The sequence below is a fragment of the Pteropus vampyrus genome, unplaced genomic scaffold (genome assembly GCF_000151845.1).
Source record: "Pteropus vampyrus isolate Shadow unplaced genomic scaffold, Pvam_2.0 Scaffold126, whole genome shotgun sequence".
NCBI classification, from domain to species: Eukaryota; Metazoa; Chordata; class Mammalia; order Chiroptera; family Pteropodidae; genus Pteropus; species Pteropus vampyrus.
Window position 1 is genome coordinate 201703 of NW_011888907.1, and position 21708 is coordinate 223410.

A 21708-nucleotide genomic window follows, 5' to 3' on the forward strand; every position below is an offset into this window, starting at 1 on the left:
CATAGAGGATTTGACTGGTAGAAACTTCAAGATCCAGCTTCCAGCTCTAAGCCTCACTTCTCCAGGGTAGGCCTTTGAACAGACTTCCTTTTTTCCTGCCTCAGAGGCATGGGCCCAACCTGCCTTCCCTATAGCCAAGGAATGTTGTAAAGAAAAATATATGACTTGGGGCATGGGGAATGGAGATAACTATCTTTTCCAGGGGTAGAAGCCATGTTACTTTCATCCTGAGGCCCAGTTATGTTGCCTCTGCTACTCTCCGTCGCAGCCCGCATGCGCGGTCTGTACTTGGTCTGAACCCAAGGCAAGGGCTGAGCAAACACTGTATGTGTTGATAGGTCATTTCCATCAAATTCCCTGGGCAAGTCCGATCCAAACAAGCAGAAAGAAAGGAACAGAGAGCCCATACGACCTAGGCCTTGCTGACCACGTCACTCATTTATGTGTTCGTTCATGCACTCATTCCATGCCTGTCCAGACATTGTGCCAGGTCCCGAGGATAACTGAGCCGCTTGCCCAGCGGAGCCTATGGTCTGGGCAGAAGACAGACTCCTAAAGAAATTATGTCTGACAAGAGGTTGGGGTGGGGTGGAGGGAGTGAGAGGTACCTTATGGGCAGGACGAATCTGGTGGAATAACCATGATGGATGGATTGTCAACTTTAAAGATGGCAAAGCATTTCCCCCAATAGACCACAGAGCTGGATATAGATTAGACCAGCCTTTCAATGCACATAGAATCATAGGATGGCAGGATGGGAGTTTCCCACAACATCAGTTTCCCCTGCAACATCCCCACCCTATGGTGGTGAGCTTAATCTTCACCCCCACCCCACCTCCACTCCCAAGCAACTCATTCTGTGTCTGCTTAAGGCTAACTCTTAGAAAATTCTCCTTCAGGTCATGTCCCTTCCACTGAAGAGCCTGCTTCTACTCTCCAAGAAAAAGAAGGCTTATGTGGGGGATTCGTGAGGACCAAACAGGGAGTAGAAGCTGGCAGGCCCCAGGTGGTCCTGGGAACAGAATTCCCGCTGTGCTGCTGTCTCACCCTGGGACTCAGGTGATTCTGGCTCCTGTGGGGAAGAGAAAACGTACCCTCTTCCTTCTTAATTCTCTGGCTGGTAGAATAATTAAAATGACATAAAACAGATTAACAGGAGAAAAATAATCCAATTTAATTATGTATGTACATATAGGGGTTCCATAAGAACATAGGGCCCAGGGACAGCTCTGGGCAGTTGAAGCTGATATGCCACCTTCGGCTACAAAGAAAGGGGGCTAGTGGTTTGGACTTCAAAGAACAGGAAGGCAATTCACATGGAGACGGAGAAACAAATGTTTGATAAACAAAGGTTTACATTTGTTTACTGGGCCATCTTTAACAATGAGACACAGAGAGGACTTTGACCAAATGGGTCTTGCTAGGTTTCTCCCTGTCTATCACACCAAGTTCATGTTAAACTATAATGATCCATGATGATAGCTCCCTTCCTGGAGCCGGTACTCTATCTAAATTCTTTTAGGCAGTTGGAGGGAAGGTCAAAGGTTCTTCCTGGGTCTTTTGTTTCTTAAAACAACTGGCTTAAAGTAATATCCCAAAGAAGCCTATTTTGGGTGGCAAACTGTGTTCCCCCTCACTCCTCATGAGTCTCCCCCACATATGTCTTTGACTTGCTGGGACCCTGACTTCGAGTGCCCCTTGCTAATGGGCCTAGTTTAAAGTGTTGAGGGCAGAATAGGGTAGGCCCAGCCCAGCTTTTCTCGTGCCAGGGCATACGCTGGCGTGGTTTATGGAGTGAGTGCCTGCCCAGGTCAAGTGTTACCACAGTCCAATCCACCAAGGACCAAGGTTGAGAGCAGAGGTGGAATCAGGGTCAGGTTTCAGATATGCTTGGCCTCCTGCTAAGGGCAAGGCAGCTCCCCTGTGAGCGGGTTAGAGGCCCACCTCTAAAATCCCTTAGCTAGAAAGGACTTCTCTCTCTTTTAACACCTGGATGCCCCATCAGCATTAATTTTCTAAGTGGAAAAGAAAAAAGTAAGTAGAATAAGTTAAGTGAAAATGGAGGGGAAAAGCATATGAAACTAGGGATGCTTGAAATTTTCCGACCAGGCAAAGCCTTGTGATTTGGGCTTACCTTGTGGCATGATCATATCATAATTTACAGCAACTCCCTTTTTTTCTCAGCTGAAAAATGCCAGTCTATAGATGCATAAATGTCTCTGGAGAATTTCTGGGGACTCGACCTTGGGGTTTTTTTGTTGTTGTTGTTTTGTTGTTGTTTTTTTTGAGGTCATCATCATGGTTTTTTCTTCTCTATTCCTGAGACAATATAAGCACTACGGTTAATGATTTCTTTAGTATTTTTTTTCTCTTACTTAACCACGTTTATACCAAGAATCAGCACCTTTGTACTTTGTAAGGAGGATTTGAAATAACTAACTTGCTCTGATGACGGACGAGGCCCCCAGGAGGGAAGCGATTGTTAGAAATATTACTCAACGTGGCGACGGGGGATGAGGGGCGTGGAGAGGTACAGCCTGGTCTGGGGCTTCTGTGTCTCCTCCTTTTCTTTCATAATGTCATCCTCATCTCTGACTCAGAATCTAAGCTCTTCAAGCTCCCCGGAGAACTCAGAAGTGGCCCTTGTCATAAGCCAAAGTCATTACTTAAGAATCTTTCTAAAAAACACATATTTCTGGGGGTAAGGCCAGGAAAATGAGAAGGCTGCCATTCAATCCCAAAACATCCACTTGAGACCAAGCCCATTAAGACCTATTTTTTCCTCTCTTCGGGATGATTCTGTTCATGGATTGGCCATATAGCGGGTCAGCGAGCAACATCAGTTGTGCCCTCAGGTTCCCCGGGGCCTAATTTCTCTTGTTTTAGTCTCTGCCATTAAGAAATGTTTTTAGCAAAGCATTTGTGTGACACTTAGATAGAGCAACTAGTTGCCTAGGAAACTGTCCATTCTACACATGTTCCACTTCCTGGTATCATTTGGATTGAGGTGCCTCAAAAGTCCTCCTTCCTTGGCCTTCTTTTGACATCCCCTGCCCCATGATTATGCCAGCCGAGGGGCCCCTAACCAGGTCCAGCTACAGAATACGTGGGCCCAGTGCAAAATAAAAATGCAGCTGTCCCGGTTGAAACATTATCAAGAATTTCAAAAATGGAAACAACAGAGCGTTAAACCAAGCACTGCCCTTCTTAGTGCCACACGGGTCACAGGCCCATGAAGCCGGCCCTGCTCCTCACACTCCCTGTGACTCCGTAGGACTATTGGGATCCTGGCCTTGTCACAGAGACACACTCCTTCCACTTTATCGTAACAGCTTTCCAAAGCTCCTCCTGCTCAACCCTCAGATTTTTAAGGCTCTCCCTGTCGACCCCCGAAAGGCAGGGCTGATATAATTGTAGGAACCAGGAATTACTTTTTGTAAACCATATTTACTCTCTACTCAGAATATAGGCGTAATATTTCTTAACTCCTTCAGCCCAAGTAGAGCATCAGAATTGGCACCTTGGGTCAAAATGGACCCTGGTCTGGGTCAAAGTGGATCAATGTTGCCTCTGGCCACTGCACCCAGAGACTTTTAATGGCCCTGATTCTCTCTGCTATCAGGCCTGCTATCACCTCCCAAAAGTCACAATCTAGCCAAGAAACCATTGTGCACCAATGTCCCATAGATTTCTCCAAACCTTTTAAAGAGCAATTTGAATTTTCAACCTGTCTCACCTCCTGGGTAATGAAGTAGAGTCTGCCGACCACTGTGTGTCAGCCTCTCCTTTTGTCTGTACTGCTTCCTTTTCAAGTGCCAAGAGCTCCCTCTAGTTCCACCTTCCAGGATTTGATGACCAAGACCGTTTGAACATTTGTGCTCTGAGTGATTTGAAAGACTTGGATCATTCCTTATCTTCTTCCGTCCTCATCCGACCTCTCCTTCTTCTTCTTCCATTTATTCCTTATATTTGACCATTTTAGTGGCCTCTTTCTGCAGCACTCAAAGCTGAGGACAGCACCTCCATGCAAGCATATGATGGTTCTACGCAAACACGGCAAGCTTGTTTTTCTGCATTTCCTTCCAGTTAAGCCCGAACGTCTCTTGTCCTTCAGAGTCACAGAGACCCCTTGGGCGGGTGACTTTAGGCAACAGTCTGTAGCAACTGTGATACCCTTGTCTGAGTTGTCCTCTCAGAGGCACCCAGGATTCTTTCTGCCACGGCCTGGCCTGGCGCCAGCCTGCCCGAGAGCTCACATGCCCACAGCTGTGCGCTCACACAGCCTCTCGGGGTCAGCCTCGATCTCTCCCTATCTGGGGGGCATTTTCACCTGCCAAGGGATCCCCCAATCATCTGATCACCTGTGGTTTCATCGCATACTTACTCTGTTATTCAATCTATATAAAGGTGTAGCATGAAAGGCCTAAAATGGAGCCCCAAAAGAATTTAATCTAGAAGTGAGCAGAGAAAAAGATCCTTTTGTGGCTTTGTTTGTTGCTGTCTCTAATCTGTTCCCTATCAATGACAAAATATTTGGCATTAAAAGTCCTTAATTTTGAAAGTAATTTTGTCAAAAGCTTTTGAAAGACTAAATGCAATTTCCCTTCCCACTAATTTATTTACCCCCTCAAAGAACTGTCACAGATTAAGGAGGCATGATTGCACTTTACAGAAATCCTACTTCCTCCCCCTCAAAGGGCAGCAGAACAGAGCGCTTCAGAGCCTCAGCTTTGGAATCGTGCAGAACCGGGTTTGTTTTTTCCCTCTGCCAGTAACTAATACTGTGCCCGTGGACAAGTTACTCAACCTTCCGAAGCCTCAGTTTCCTCATCTTTAAAATGGGAATAATAGTGGTAAACTCTATGTCGGCTATGGAATGAATGGAGGCAAGGGATTTGAAATGGTTGGCATATAATACAATAGGGCTCACTTAACGGTAGCTATTATTCATTTGATAATCTTTAATTATGGATTATATCAATTTGCACATCCAGGGTTCATTTTTTTATGGAAAGGCATTTACTTGGTAGTAAACTCCTTAGCTGTTAGTTCCATTAGTTATATATTTTATTTATGCATTCAGCACGCACATTTATTGTACGTCTCATGTATACAGAAGACCCTGAGAGCCAGCTGCCAGTCCCAGGCCTGGCAGTGGAAGCGAACACACCAAAAATAAATATAATATAACTAGTCTTTAACCTAGAAATTCTCTCAAGGACCTGAGTCATTCTTTCTAATCAAATCTTTGGCCAAAGAAGATTTGGATTTTCCCAGTATAACTCTAAAATTTTGCCAATAGGTAGGAATAGCTGAAAACCCTCCCCTTCCCAATTTATTAATATTCTTTTATATTTAAAAAAAAAAAAACAGGTTCTTTTGGGACTCCCAGCTGAAGGTATCATATTTTCATCCTATATATTTTGAAAATTCTAGGTAAGGCCCCACCAATCTCTGTGATTCACTGAATCTAGTTTTAAAGTAGATCTAGAATGTTCTGACCAGTCTCGAGAGTGATTCGAAACAAGAAAGATAGGTAAGATCTACCCAAAACCTGGAAAATGTTTTGCACCGTGACAATCATCAAATGGTGGTCCCTCTGACTCTCTACCTGAGCCAAATGCGTTTTTAAAAAATCATTTTATGGGTTTGGAGAATAGTATTGAATCCACACACAAAAAAAGTTTTCCCCAATGAATGTCCTATTTGCATTTTGTGAGTTGCATTTTGTGAGTTTCTTTCAAAGGAAAATACTTCCTTAAAATTGGAAGAAGACTTAGAGATCACATGGCTGTATCCTCTTAATTCATTTTTGCCTTTTCCCCTCAAATTCGCTCCTAGAAAAGCTCAACAGTACCTCTTCCTTGACCGATCCAGCGGGAGGTAGGTTGGGTGAGGGGATAAGACCACCATTTTTAGTTTCATTGGATAAGATGTGGCACCCAGAGGAGGGCCCCTCACATGGCCAAGCTGGAAGGAAGGCTCCAGAACAAAGACCCATCGGGTTACTGTACTCACGGTTATGCCTCGTTCAGCACCCCACAAAAAGACAGAAACCCAACACACTATGCTTACAAATCAGAGTGCTTCAAATCCATAAGTATTTGTTTTGTGCTTTTAGTAAGTTGTATTTCACATACCAAGTCTTAATCGTCATTATCGTTCTCTTGACTCTCGGTAAGAAGAATTGTTAATATTTTGTAATAACATATCCATCCTCCTAATAGCCCTTCCAAACAGAAAAGGACGTTGAGATGATCCCCTCCCACCGTGTGTGTGGAGAATCAGAGGCCCAGACAGACCCAGCCGTTTAGCTCAAACCTCTCCCTCCCCACCAGCCCATCTCCATTCCCCAGCATTTCCTCCAGGCCTTGATACCACCTAGCTCCCTCAAGCAGGGTGCACCATGCCATCTGAAATGCTGCTGTCTCTTCCTAAGGGCCCCACCCTTCTCAGCATCTTCTCATTGGGTAGCCTGACCATGGGTCTACCCGCCACACCTGGAGCTGACTCTCCTGGTGACCAACACCACCCCCAAAAGTCTGAGCCACCAGCCCAGCCACTCACCCCCATCTGGCTGGGCTTGGTCACCCCAAACAAGTGTGAAAACGCCACCTTTACAGGCCGGAATCTGAAAGAAATTGGAAACCTGCTGTTAGCTCCATTCCCACTCTCTTCTCGTGTTTGCTGTTATTTTTTAACACATTTTTTTTTTCTCATAAAAGCACTATCCTCTTCCCCAGAGCTTGCCTGTAGCGAAGGCATGGTCTGTACAACTGCAATTATTTCAGAGAACAGATGGAGTGAGGAGCAGAAAGTCTGTTAATAGTAATAGAAATGCTACATGTTAACCTGGACAGCACATGATGACAGTCCCATGACTACCCGTTCTGTTCCCACCAGCTGGGCGACCAAAGTAGGAATGAGATATTCACAAACACAGCCATCAGCCACGTAGCCACCTAAAGTTAGAACTCAAATTCCTTCACACTAGGGGCCTTGGCGACTGCCATGGCTCAGGCCAAGAGCAGAGGAGGCCAAGCCACAGCTCAGCTCCAGGCCTAGCAGATCTGCCCTAGCTCTAGTTCAAATGCTAAGTTTCCTGGGCTGGCTGAGGCCCAGACCTAGCTTCTAGGCAAACTGGCCCTAGAGAAGAGCCAGCCCAACCGGAGCTTTACATCCATGCCCTGGGCAGGAAGTGTTGGGTCTGGCTGGGCTGATCTTGACTTCCTGGGAGGCAGATGGTGAGTGAGAGGCCTGGCTCAGGAGCCAGGGGCTTCAGCTCCCCCAGACCAAGGTCCAGGAGGACAAAGGCAAGGCTCCATAGCAAGCAATGCAGTGTTGGGGACAGCAATACAAAAGGCCAGTCTAGCATCTAGCAACACGAAAAGAAAACTACGTCTTATCCTGACAGAGGAAATGGGTACGTTTATTTCAACAAATATTTCTTAAGCACCTAATGTGTGTAAGAAAATACGCCGGGCACTTCAGGAACAACAAAGAAATAATAATAGCCCCTACCGTCAAGAAAATCATAATCTAATAAGAGAGACCAGGAGAAGCCCACATACAATCAGATACACAGCAGACCACGATAAGTGCCTCAACAAAGCTCCAAACAAAATGCTGCTGGGGTTCTACAGCAAGGATAGCTTATCTGGTTGAAGGGCCTTAGAAGAAGTATTCACAGAGGAGGTGGGCGGCATTTGAGATGTGTCTTGAAGAATGGGATTGACTTTCTAGTGGGGACAAAGGTGGGGAAGCAAGAATCATGCTGGAGGTCAGAACCATCCCCAGTCTGCGGAGACACACGAGGGGCTGTGGCGGGGTCAGTTGGCAGGCTGATTGAAAGCAAGCCATAAAAGGCGTCCAATGCCAGGTTACAAAGTTTATATTTAAGTCATGCATCTGTGGTGAGCTGTTCCTTGGGAAGATTATTGGGCAGTTGTGTGCTTGCAAAAGCCAATTCTGTGACCTCATGTTGGTAGCTTGGATGTGAAATTTACTCACAGAAATGAGCAAGCACTGGAGATCAGGGTGTATCTTCCTCCCTCTCTCCTTTTTTTTCCTTCCTTCCTTCCTTCCTTCTTTTTTTCCTTCCTTCTTTTTTTCCTTCCTTCTTTTTTTCCTTCCTTTGTTTTTTTTAAGAATTGGTTTGTCAAGACTCCACTGGATTACTACAATAGAAGTCAGTACAAATGAGTAGGGAGGGAGTCGAGAGGTCAGAAGGCCAGCTGGGAGGCTGTTGGAACAGCAGAGGCAGAAGCTAGTTCAGACCTCACCTAAGAGAGTCAGAGAGGATGAAGAAAGGTGAGAGTGGATCCTAGAGAGACCCTAAACTTGGAAATCATAAAGAACCGAACGTGATTGGAGAGGGAAGAGTCAAAAGATGATTCATATTTTAGATCTGATGGCTGACAAATGGTATTGCCTTTCACAGAAATAGGCGTCAGAGGAGGAACTGGTGAGCGGGGTGGACGGGACTATAGCTCTTAGAGGTAGATAATTAATTAGATTAGAGAAAGGACCCTCCACACTCTATGTTGCTTACGAGCTCTCCTTTTCCTTTCCCTTCCTTCGGTTTCCTCTCCTCCCCGCTTCCAATGCAGAGCAGATAATATCTTCATTCCTCACCTGACACGCAATGATTTCTGCTGCCTGCTTGGCTGCGGAGGAGACTTTGAAATTTAAATAAGTCCCTCAGCTTTATTAAGACAGGAAAGTTTCAGTGGGCCAGAGGGACAGAGTGTGGGCTTTGGGGAGTGGGTAGAGTACAGTGAACTCAGCAGGATTTGAACTCACCACTCACCACCGCCCTCATCCCCGTGGCACGCAGCCAGAACCCCAGAACCCGCTGAGCCAGGCGAGAGCGTTCCTTCCCCCAGCCATCTTGAGCAAGCAGATGCTGTGGAGGGATCGTCATCCCCAGAGGACTGGGCAGCGCGGTGGCAGAAGGCACTTGATTCAGAGATGCTGGAACGTGTTGCCAATAAGTACATCTTTGTAGTATGTATGTTTTAAATTACACAAGTGTCCAGAGACTTAGGTATGGAGGCATTTGCAACACACAAACAAATACTGTATTGTTGCAAGTAACAGTCAAGCCCAAATCTATCCCTCTTCCTCTTAACCTGTGCCTGCCCGTCTGAGCAGGGAGAAGAGGGCGGAATTGGAAGATAAGGGACATGGTTTTAAATCCCAGAGAAGCCTTTCACTTGTTTTCAACGACTGGCATTTATTGATCACTTATCATGTTATGGGCACCATTCTAAGCCATTTATTAAGTCAGTGTGCATAGCAATCTAAGAGAAAAGCATGATGATGATTATAATCTCTGTGTATAGGTAATGAACCTGAGGCCCAGAAAGCTTAGACAACTTGCCCAAGGCTGCACAGTGACTGGGTAGGATTCACATCGCTCAACTATATTTCCTCAGACAGATCCTCTGATCCTTCTGAGTCTCGATTTTTTCATCAGAATACTAATCTCTATTTAGAGGACTTATCCTACGCTGCCCCTTGTTCCAGTAATGTGACTCTGGCCACATCAAATTATAGCCTTAACTGACTCGGATCCATATCACGTGCCGCCTCCGACATCACCATCCAGCCCTTGCCAAATCATCTTTATTTTTCCTCATTGACTGCCACTCTCCCTATGACGGTGTAACCCCTCTTCCCCGCCCCCGCCCCCCGCCGCCGCCCCCGCCAGCGCTATCCTCACTATTAATTCATTTCCTTTTTAGAATAGCCCAGTGTGTGAGACACACAGTATTGCTGTTTTGCGGATCAGTAAACTGAGAGCAGATAACTTAGCCCCAAACACTCAGCCTATTAAACAAAACAACTCAGTCTCAGATTCAGGCCTTCTGTCATTTACTGGAGTAATCCTTTTACGACATTGAGATGCCTTTCTGAAGAGCGACCTCTGGCACTCACTTGACAAAATGAGCACAGAAAACTGATGTATCCATCAGGTGGGAACATTTTTGGGTATGAGGAAGAAGAAAAATTCCTTCTACAGGAACTTAAGGGTTTGTTCCATGCAAGAGCGAGTCTAGGGGCTGGCAATCCAGGTGCATTCAGCCGCTCAAGGACCCAGGTTTTTCCCATCTTTCTACTTCATCATACTTAGTACATAGGCCTTTAACCTCATGCTTGTCCCCTCTTGGTCACAGAATGGCTGCTGCACATCTAACATCATAGCCATATTCCGGGCAGGAAGAAGGAGAATGGGTAAAGAGACAAAGGCAACAAGGGTTTTCTCCTAGTGAACTCTTTTCTTTCATTCAGGAGACCTTTCTCCTGTATCTTCTTGGCCAGAACATGGCCTCCCCTTGGTGCAGGGGAGGCTGAGAAGTCCAGTATTCTAGCTTTCCAGCCTCTATAGTTGAGAAAGGCAAGGAAGAAGAATACCAGATCCACAGTGTCTACACAACACCTCTTCCCAAACGTGTCAAAGTGTGACATGAGCCCCTGCTCCCAGGTCAAGGTGCCTCTGTCCACACAGCCCAGGAAGTATCTCTCAGCAGCTATGGAGAGAAAGGCTGTCCTTCTGGACGCCAGCCTGAAATGTGAGTCAGTCTTTGGGAAGGAAAGGCTTTAGGCTCAAGGGGCAATGCTAGACTGCATCCTGGGGAGGACCATCAGCCCTGGTGGGGGACAGCTGTTGTACTCAACCTCCCCCAGGAAGAAGGCTCTTAACTAGATTTCCCATACAGAACTTTGCGGGGGAGGTTCAAACAAACCAACCCACTATAGTCTAAATTTGTATTCCGACCAATATGATAATGAACAGTGGGAGCGGAGGGTGACTTGTGCTGGTGACTTCAGCTTCTCGATTTGGTGCCTGAGCCCCTTAATCTTCAGGCCCCAGGCATGAGGGACCCTAGCTGAGGTCAGGACACACAATCTTTCCTGACAGTGCACTAAACAGAAAGAAAGAAACCTAGATTTCAGTCAGTGGCAGATTTGATCAAAGACTTTGGGGAACCAGACTTTAGGACTGTAGTTCTCACCCCTAACTCCACATTAGTGTCACCTGGGAAACTTCCGGGTCACACCGATGCCTAGGACCCACTCTGGACTTCTTAAGTCAAGGGTCCAGGCTTGGTAGCTTTGAAGAGCTACCTGGTGATTCTAATACTGAGTCAGGGGTGAGAACTACCGCCTGGAAGAAGATGGTTCTTCACTCAACTTGGCCATGAACCTTAACCTTGGCAGGCCATCTCAATCTCCCATTCAGAAACAAGTGCTGTAGGCAACAAGCCACATCCATAATTATATCAAAAAATTAGAGAAATGCAATGGTAGACACCCCCCAGTTTCCTGTGGTGGTCTCCAAATGGGCTGGATGGATATCTAAGTTATAAGGAGTCAAGGGCCCTGTTCTAAAATGTACCCGGGGTTGGTTTTGATTGGGTTTGGTAAGACATACAGACAGAAATGATGATCACGAAGGAAGAAGTTTACACTCGTAGGTCCTTAGAAACAGGAGTAACGGCAGGCCTCCCGGGGCCACATGGGGAGCACCAGGGTCAGTCAGGAGGCAGAGGGAGTACAGGGAAAGCATGGGTGAGAGCCTTTATTGTGACTTGTGGGAAGAAACAGGTGAGGCAGGATAAGCAGGGCAAATAGGTTTAGGATTGGCTAATTTGAGTAATTCTGGTGGGCTCAGGGGCATGGGGGCTACCCTGAGTTGTCTGGTACCTGGCCCTGAAACAATTATGTCAGGGGGAATAGTGGTTGAGCCTGATAATGGAGGTGGTGGTGTAGGGCAGGGATCCCCAACCCCTGGGCCGCAGACCTCTTAGGAACCGGGCCGCACAGCAGGAGGTGAGCGGCGGTGAGCCAGCGAAGCTTCATCTGTGTTTGCAGCTGCTCCCCAGCGCTAGCATCACCACCTCAGCTCCACCTCAGATCATCAGGCATTAGATTCTCATAGGAGCACCGGTTTCTGCTGCCAAAAAGGTTGGGGACCGCTGGTGCAGGATGTAGGCTCTGGGTTGGTAGGTTTGCATTTGAAAGCATGTTCTCTGGTGAGTGCGTGCTATCTCTGGGAATTGGCAGCCTCTCCAGGGTCAGCAAGGCCCCAGATGTCAAAGTATCAGAAAATAAAAGACAGGATTATTACAGGTCCCACCTTCTCATGGCACTATGCTCAGTACTACTGAGGGTTTGAGATTGACTACTGACATGCCGTCATAATCTGTCCAAGGAATACTTTCACTCATCCTCTCTGGGAGGGGCAGACGCACACAGACTCCCCACATGGCAAGCTGGAGGGAGAGGGTCTTGGAGCCTCTAGAGTTCACGTCCGTGTTTGGAAAGCCCCTCTGCCTGGGCACCTCTGAGTTACAGAGAGGGGGTGGCATGTGGGTCCGCCTCTGGGAATGAGCACTCTTGTGCCATGCTGACCCATCCCTCACATGAGTTGGCTGCATGATATATGTTTTGGTCTTCTGATTAGCAAAGACAATAAGATCATATATTACATAAGGTTTGGTAACCTACCCATTGTTTGTATATACCTTAAAAACTCTGGGGATAAACATGAAAAATATATGTCGACTTTATAGCCAAAATGAGATTTTATTTTATAATTTTCATATCTTTGATTACTAATGAAATCAGACATTTGTTCGTACATTTATTGGTCATTTGTATTTCTTATTTTATGAATTGTCTATTTATCTTGTTTGTCTCTTTTTTCTTTGGGTTATTAGTCTTTCTGTTATTGATTTAAAAGTACTTTATTTATTAAGGATATTAACCCTTTTTTCATAGGTCTCGTAAATGATTTTTCCTGGCTTATTGTTTTGATTCTTATTTTGCTTTTCTTTGTCATAGGAAAGTTTCAAAATCATATCCAGTTAAATATATCAATCTTTTCCTTCTTGTCATTTACTCTTAACAGTTTGGGGTGTACTTTTCCAGACATTTTCCATGCATATGCAAATATATCTGTAAATATATATAGTTAGATATATAGTTTCTTGCACATTTTAGATATACAAACTATTCTACTACTTCACTTACTAGTATATTGTGGATATTTTCCCATTTTTTGGACATTTTCCCATATTAAAATATAAAGATCTAACTCCAACCGAGTATTCCATTATATAAACTCACTTTAATTTTATCAAATCAGTTTTTAAAGAATTTCTTTTCATTTTTACATTTAAATCTGGAAGTTTTTTGGTAACTGAGAGAGAAATAGAGGCTGAAGAATATTTCACATAGTGAACCAACTGTCTCAATAGCACTTATAAAATAATCCTTTCCCCACTGATTTGAAATAACTTAATCATATATTAAATAACACACAGTTAATGATCATTTGATCATGTATTAAATACACTGATATTAAGAACATGAGTTTATCTCTAGATTTTCTATTTTGCTTCCTTTGCTTATTTATTCTTTAGTCAACACCACATTGTAATTATTGTAGTTTTATAATATATTTTAATATCTACAAAAATCAATTTTTTAAAATATTACCTTGGCTAAATTTTTTTGCATTTATTCTGAGCTTTATAATCATTTCTTGAAGTTCTCAACCCATCTACTTAGGATTTTGATTGAAATTGTGTTAAATAAACTAATTAATTAAAGGATTATTGGCATATTTGCAAATGATTATTTCAGCATAGTAGGTCTCTCTCCATCTATTCAAGCTTTCTTTTTATGTACATCAGTAACGTTTTTGTTTTCTTTGTTTAAGTCTTAAATTTTCATCAAGTTTCTTCTTAGATATTTTATATTTTTATTGAAATTATAAATCGTATTTTTAAAGTATACTTTCTAACTGACCATTATTAGTCTGTAAAAAAGTCCTCATTTTGTGTGCATTTCGTAACAACTCACTTTACTGAATATTAGTATAATTGTTTCCAACTGATTCTTTTGGATTTCTCATATAGTTAATCGTGTCATGTGGAAAAAAATTTAAAGACAGAACAGATAGACAGTCTTATTTATTCTTTTACAGTATTTACACTTTGTTTCTTTTTATTTTCTTATTACTTTGGCTAGAACCAATTCCTGGATGTATCAATTAGACAGTTTTTTTCTCTCTGGGATTCTAGTGGGATTACACACACACACACACACAAATTCACACACACACACAAATTCACATACACACACACAAATTCACATACACACACACAAATTCACAGATGGGCAATTTATGATTTAATTCTATTTTCCCACTAATATTTTCATCTCTTTATCGTTTTCTTCTGAGTTCTTGAAAATTTTAGTGGGCTTATCTTCATTTTCTCTGACTAATTTCCCATAGTATCTAATATGTGGTTCACTGATTCTTTTGGATATTAACATTCAATAATCAGTGTTTTTCTTTAAAAAAATTTCATCTTTGGAAAGTTGCCAGTGATCCTCCAATTGTCAAAGCCAATGGCCCTTATTCCTTGATGGCTCTGTTATACTGACCCCGGCCCCACCCCTTCCTGGAACCTTTTTTTCTCTTGGTGTCCATGACACTATGTTCCCTGGTTCCCCCTAATTCTCTTCTCAGTCTGGCCCCTCCCCCCTCTCTGAGTTCCTGAGTCCCACGCTAGTGGTTCTTCTGTTCTCGCTCTACAAGTTCTCCCTGACGATCTCATTCATCCCCATGCCCCCCACCCACATGCCAAGTCTTAAAAGAGTTTCAGCCTCGTAGTTACATTTAAGGTACATCCTTAAAAGGATGTTTCAACACCAAACGCACCTTCTCCCAAATTTGTTACTCCTGATATACACCTAGTTGCCCGAGACAGAATCTCAGCATCATCCTAGACATCTCTGTTTCCTGCGGGCATCCGCCCTCTCCAGTAGTCACTTCATGCTGTTGATTGTACAGTACAGATGCCTCTCCTTTCTCTATTAGTACTTGAATTTTCAGGCCCTCAGAACCTCTCTTCGGAGTATTCCAGTTGTCTTTCTTTTTCACTCTACTTTTAGTCTTTTACTCATCCACATCGTGTGCCTTTCCACGGCACACATTTAATCACACCAGTTATCTCTTCAAACAATTTCAGTGGCTCCCCTTGCCAAACAAATTCTAAACAACTTAAGATGTAAGGCTTTCTGTTACCTGGTTCCAGTAACCTTTCAGCTCTGTCATTTACCCTTCCTTTCTAGATGCCCTGGATTCCAGCACACCAAGACTCTGGCCATCCCCCAAGCACCCTCGTGCCTTGCACAGACCCTCCCCTTTGCCTTTTGATTCCTTTTCCTGACCCTTTACCAGCTCATTCTTCAAGAGTAAGTTCAAAAGATAACTCTGTGCAACTTTCTTGGACTCCCGAGGTAGAGAGGTTTAGGCTCCCTCTGCTGTGCTCCCTCAGTAGTCAGTAAATGCCCCTCGATTCAGGCACGTGGAACTGCAGTTACATCTATGTCTGTCTCTCCCTTCAGATCGAGAGGAGGCCCAGAAGTCTTCTCTATTCATCTTGCTCGCTTCTTCCTCTCTCACAACCTTCTCCTCCCCTCGTACTTACCAGTCTAAGTCCCTATACAAATTAAACCCGACTACCACTTATTCCATGCCTGCGAATGCACAGTTAAAAAGCACACAACAGTGGAATGTAGTATTACCTAGTAACCTTTCTACAGACCTCTGGTTTATTCAGTTTCTTACTTTCCAAAATGACTATTGCACAACTTCTTCTCTGTCGCCAGACAACCTCTAATCCTTCTAAGACCCACCTGCTAATTCACTGAGAAAATAGAAGCAACCAGAAGACAATTTTCTTACTCCTCACCACACATCCTCCCATTCCCTTGCATTGGAGCCCCTGTCCTCTGCTCCCACCAAAGGCTGAGCCTCACTTTTGCTCTGAATCCAGTCCTTTGCCACTTCCCAGGGTCTTGGTTCTTGTAATGATCCCCTTTTTCTCTCTACCATTTATATCTCCCTTTCCATCGGATCATTTCCATTGGCCTGCAAACGTGCCTGTCATCCATCTCTTAAAAAATAAGAATAAAATTAAAAGATCTTTTGACTCTTCCTTCCGCACTAATAACAACCACTCCCTGTCTCAGCTGTCCTTCACACCAAAACTTCTTTTAAAATCATCGTTAATAACTATCTCCAGTTCCTCATCTCCCGTCTCGTCCCCACCTATTCCAATCGAACCTCAGTCCTTTCTACTCCACTGAAATTGGTCGTGCCGAGATAACAGCGATTTCCAAGTTGTCAAATCACATTGTCACATCTGTGTCTGCATCTTGCTCTACCTTTCTGCTACATTCAACACAGTCGACCACGTCCTCATTCTTGAAACGCTTTCTGTCTTGGCTTTCAGAATATCTACTCCGTAGGCATTTCCCTTACCTCCCTAATTCTACAGTCTCCTGTGCTAGAGTCTCCTCTAGCAATCTCTTCTTAATGTTAGCACGTTCTAGAGTTCAGTCGTGAGAACTGTTTTATTCTCCACGTCTAACCTCTCCATGAATAATCTCATTATTCTATGGATTTAGGACCGTCTATATGTAAATGACTCCTAGATTTACATATAAATGTAAATGACTCCTGTAATCCTGATCTCTCCCCTAAACTCCAGACTCTGACTTACATACTTGTCTTCTAAGAAGCATTTTAAACTTAACATGTCTAAAACAGGACTCTTGATGTCCTCCTTTAAACATTCTCTTCTCCAGGTGTTTTCTGTGTCATTAAACGGCACCATTTACCTAGCTGGTCAAACCAAAAACCCAGGCTTCGTTCTTCATTTCTCTTTCCCCATCCCTTCCTCACTGCCCTACGGTCTAGATCATCAGCAAGTCTCTTTCCTTCTACCTAAAAATACTTCCTTAATCTGTCTACTTATTGTCGTCTCCCATGCTACCATCCTAGTCCAAGACGCCATCACCTGCATTGTACTACTGCAGTCGCCTCCCAACTGGCTTTGCCTCCCGCCAAGCATTTATTCTCCACCCAGCCACCCAAACAATCTTTAAAAAAATGTAAATCAGAGCATACCATTCTCTTTATTTAGTCTCCTGGCTAAAACCCTCCAATAGTTCTGCATTGCACTTAGAATACGCCCCTACTCTTCATCTGGGCTACAAAGTCATTGTGGTCTAGCCCTGCCCACCGCTCCAACTCTGCCAGGTCTGTTCCCCCCATTGCTTGCCCCTAGCCACATGGCATTCTTTCCATTGCTCAGACCCTAACTTTTTCCCACCTGTAGGCCTTTGTAGAAGCTGTTTCCTCTTCTCGGGATGCTTACTCTGGCTCACCCTACCCTATTTTATTTTAATCATGGCTGATCACTAATCACAAGCTGATATTTTCTTGGGATTTTTTGAGGCAGGGGTGGGTTTTTTGTTTTGTTTGTTTGTTTGTTTGTTGTTTGTTTTTAAATCTGTGTTTCTTACCTAGAATAAAAGCTTCCTGAAAGTATGGAGTATGGATCACACTGTCTTTATTCTCTGTTGGATTCTTAGCACCTAGAACAGTTTCAGGCGCACACTAGGTGTCCAGTAAATGCTTGCTGAAGGAATAATGAATGAAGAGATAATGAATCCTAGTATTTATTTTAATTAGTATGATTCCTGATCCAGAGTCAGTTCTCCTGTATTTGCTGAATTAATGGATAAGTCACTCCAACTACAATTCTTTAGAGCAGAAGTCCTGTTTTAGGTTTCTTCATTTCTTCCATAGCACCTAGCACGATGCTAGAGACTTCCAGTGCTTAGCAAATATGCTTGTTTGATTTATTCTCCTTCATAAAGAGGAAGCCAAATTATTAAGCTGTCTTCTTCATAGACTTTATTTCTCTGGAAATAAACATGTGACATAAGAGCGATATCATGAGAACCAGGATGACCTGAGCCGGAAGCTATAGGGATTGGTCAGCCATTCTCAGCTGGAATAGAGGTAAAAGGAGGGTCTGCACCTGATAGTTTTTCTATCAGGATTCTAGCCATGATGCTACATTTCTTTTTGGTGAATGTGTTACAGGATGCAACCTATATCCTGGTGATGGTGGACCCAGATGCCCCTAGCAAGTCTTTCCCCAAAGCTCGGTTCTGGAGACATTGGCTGGTGACAAATATCAAGGTAAGCAGGCTAGGAGGCACTTTCTGATTTATTTGGGGTTATCATTCTGTGCAGTTCTCAGCTCTTACTCACGAGGGTTGGGGACCCCGATGAGCAAGGACTTCTGTGTCAGGTGGCCCCCAGCACCTAGCTGTCACAGCCCCTCTCAAGTTTTCTAATAATTTCAAAAAAATGTCCTAGGATCAGTGGTGCACAGATTAATGGGCTCTCAGGATCACAGGGGAAGGAGCCCTGATTTGTAGTATTTGCTGATTTCTGCAGTGTAAAAACCCCCCCAAGGCCAAATTCAAACCAACGAAGAATTAAAAAACGAACCAAAAAAATTCCAAAAAACGAAAAAATGGCCCCCGCAAAACAAAGCCAAGGGCCCAGAACCAAGGGCAACCGGGGGAATCCGGGCAAGCCGGGAAACAAAAACGGCCCGCAAGGGGGGATCCTGCAGGAGCCCCTGCTCCCCTGGGGCATGGAGGAGGCGTGGCAATTTCTCTTCCTTGACCGGAACAAATGGCTTCTCTTCGTCTTTGTCCCTTTGCTGTCATATTTGTGAAGGAGCAGGTCTGAGGAACACAAATCTAGTAGATTGTCAATAGGCATTATGTTGCAGGGGAGGGGAAAGGTTCTACTGCCAGACAAGTTATGGGTTAAATTGACTTAACCCCATTCCTCACTGAAGGGCTTTTTAGAGCTTTCAATATTTTAATACGCGCTATATAGTATGCACTTATTTTCCAATCTCATTTGACTAGGGAACATTTTGTTCACAAGTGCCTGGCACCGCACTTTGGGAAAATCCCCACTAGCTTCAAGCACTTGTGCATCTCTGCCTACAAAGCCCATGGATGACCTTTGCATAGCGTGCAAGGGCATCGATCTCGTTAGGTAGTGGGAACCCAGAACTAGAAATGTGAAGTTTGGATTCAGGCTTGCCTGGTTTCCAACTCATTGACTTTATCGAGTCACTTGAAATCTCTCTGGACGGTCTTTGTCTGTAAAGTAAGAGCCCTGTTACTCCCTCTAGGCAGTCGTCATGATGATCCAATGCAAAAGCATCATACTGAGAGCATTTTGGAAAACATAGAGGGCGCCAGATATAAGGAACTTGTGTTCTTCCTTCTAGAGCTATGGGGCAGAAATAGGGGTGTCCTCTGAACTAGTTACTGACACTCCTGAGCAAGGCAGTTCTCACGGCCATTAGCGTCCGGGCATGGGAGAGTTACCCTGGCACCTAACCCTTCCCAGTGACCACAGGCCCTTTGCCAAATGTTCAGGTGAACAAGGTCCCGAGGGAAAGCTCCCACACTGCCCTTCCAAGCCCCGCCTCGGCCTGACGAAGAGCCTTGGGAATACCATAAGCATGTGAAGGGGCAGAACTGGAGTTTCATGCCATCGGGGCAGGGAGGGGAACTGAGGGCACAAAACAGAAAGATGCTGGATCCTGTCCCAAGCCAGAGTGTTGCCATTCTCTGTGCCTGGGACTCCCTGACAGTCACAAGAGGCTGAAACTCTCAAGAAAAGAGTGTGGCCCTGGACGTCACATTTATAGTCCACCCCCTGCACAAGGCTCTCTGTAAGAGGGTTCTACTGGGCAATTCTGAGATCGGAAGCTGTAGTAGATGGAAAAACTTCAGCACCGAGGGGCCCAGGGGCCACGAGGCTGTCTCTCTAACAAGCCCAAAATCCCCTCCGGCCACTGCCTTCACCCCAATACTCACTCGAGACAGTTCTCTCACATAAGCCTTGTGGTGCAGATATGGGTTCTGCCTCAGTAGCCCAGGTCAGAAGTAGAGCAGGTGGCAGGTGGCAGGTGGCAGCTGTCCGGCAAGACCGCTAAACCACAGAGCTTACCACGGCCACCTGCCCGGGTGCGGCCCTCAGCCTTCCCATTCAGGCTGGTGGAGGCTTGGGTTTCAGTCACATTTTCACCTACTTTCCATGATCTGAGGGGCCAGCAGGAAGCAGGGGCTCTCAGCTGTATCTGCTTGGCCTGCCCACCAGCCCCCGAATTCCATCAGCCCCAAAGCCCACGTAAACCAGGCCCATTTGGGTCTCAGGCTATGGCCCTTGGCCAAAGGAAGACAGAGCTCTAATCACATCCAGAAGCATTTCCTTTGTGTAGGTGTTAGCTGCTGCTGAGTGGTCTCAAATATTAGAGCACATTCGAATCAGCTTGTAAAAATGCAGATTCCTGGGCACCACTTCAGTCAGTCTGGAGAGGATGCAGCGTCTGAGTTTAACAGGCATCCAGGGGTAGTTCAGCAGCTTGAAGGAAAACTGAAGAGTTCCATGTCAGGATGCCTTGGTTGTCGTTAATATCACCCAATTTGTGGAGCAATTTTCAAACGAAAAACACTTTGAAACTTCCTTTTGATCCCCAAAATCACTTTGTGAACTGGGCGTTATCCCCATTTTTTGGATGGGTGAAGCAAGACGTAGAGCAATTGAATGACACAGTCTCTCATCTAGTGGGTTGTAGAGGTGGGTCTTCAATCCACGACCCCAACTCCAAACCGCACGCCCTTCCTCCCGTTCCGTGTGGTCTGGGTTCACAGCACGTGGCTCCCATCAGCTCCACTATGGCAGAGGGGGGCCACCACACTCTCTCCACAGGACAGGAAACATGATTTCTGTGCTTCCCTCACCATGCCAGGACCCTACTTCCAGTTACCTTTTCTGGGTAGATGGTCTGGGCAACCTCTCCAGGGGATGCTATCTTGGTAAATTAAATGCATCTGAGTTTTGAACCTCATAAAAGTAAACCCTACATATTATCATTACTCTCAGCAGTTAGTAGCCTCAGCAATAAGGCATACCATAAAGTCACTGCAGACATGGAGTGACAGTGGTCCTGCAATTCACAATGGCCACAGAGGCAAACTTGGTGGCACCTCGGCTGGCCTAGATATTAGGGGCCCAGGACTAACTGGGTGGTGGACTGGGCCGTGCCTGGGGGACCCCCTTGGTAGGGACAATTTTGAGACTCTCTGTGCAGGTTAAAACAGGAGAGCAGCCAGTTCTTAGGAATAAAGGAAGCATCTGCAGCCCCCACACAGAAAGGCTGGCAGGGTCTAGGACAGAGTCGTTTTTAAATTAATCTAAGAACTGGACAGAAGCCCATCAGTAGGGACCAGGCATGCATGGTACCCTTTGTTGCTTTAATTCCAAAAACATGGATTGACCATTATTTGCTATGACATAGAGCTGAAGAGCAAGGAATCTGGAGCCAGACTGCTGTAGTTCTAATCTGAACCTACCTGTATTAGGTATGCGATTTCAGGGGGCAAGTTGCTCAACCCGTGTCTCAGTATGCTGACTCGTGAAGTGGGGGGCATCAGTCCCTACCTCATACTGTTGTTAGGAAGCTTAAATGAGTTATTTTAAGTCAAGCACTTAGAACAGTACACAGAATGTATAGTAAGCTCTGAATCCCCAAAGCTCTGAATGGCCTTTCATCGTGATATTATCGTTGTTGCTTGAAGTCAGGCACCACGCTAGCTCTGAGGTTACGGACGCAGACAAATCAGAGGCTGGCTGTCTCTGCCCTCCAAGGGCTCCCGTTCGGGTGAGGCAGAAGAAGGAGGCTGCAGCTCGAGCAGGCAGGGACTGATACATAAAGTGTGTATCCTTCTCGGCCT

The 21708-nt window shown here is 45.0% G+C and overlaps 1 protein-coding gene across 1 annotated transcript in view; it reads left to right on the forward strand.

The window, feature by feature from the left end:
• Positions 1 to 21708, forward strand: part of PEBP4 (phosphatidylethanolamine binding protein 4) — a 206956-nt gene that overhangs the window by 85250 nt on the left and 99998 nt on the right. Inside the window, exon 3 of the mRNA XM_011366639.1 lies at positions 17978 to 18076. Coding sequence (XP_011364941.1) covers positions 17978 to 18076 — 99 coding nt within the window. The remainder of the gene's footprint in view (positions 1 to 17977; positions 18077 to 21708) is intronic.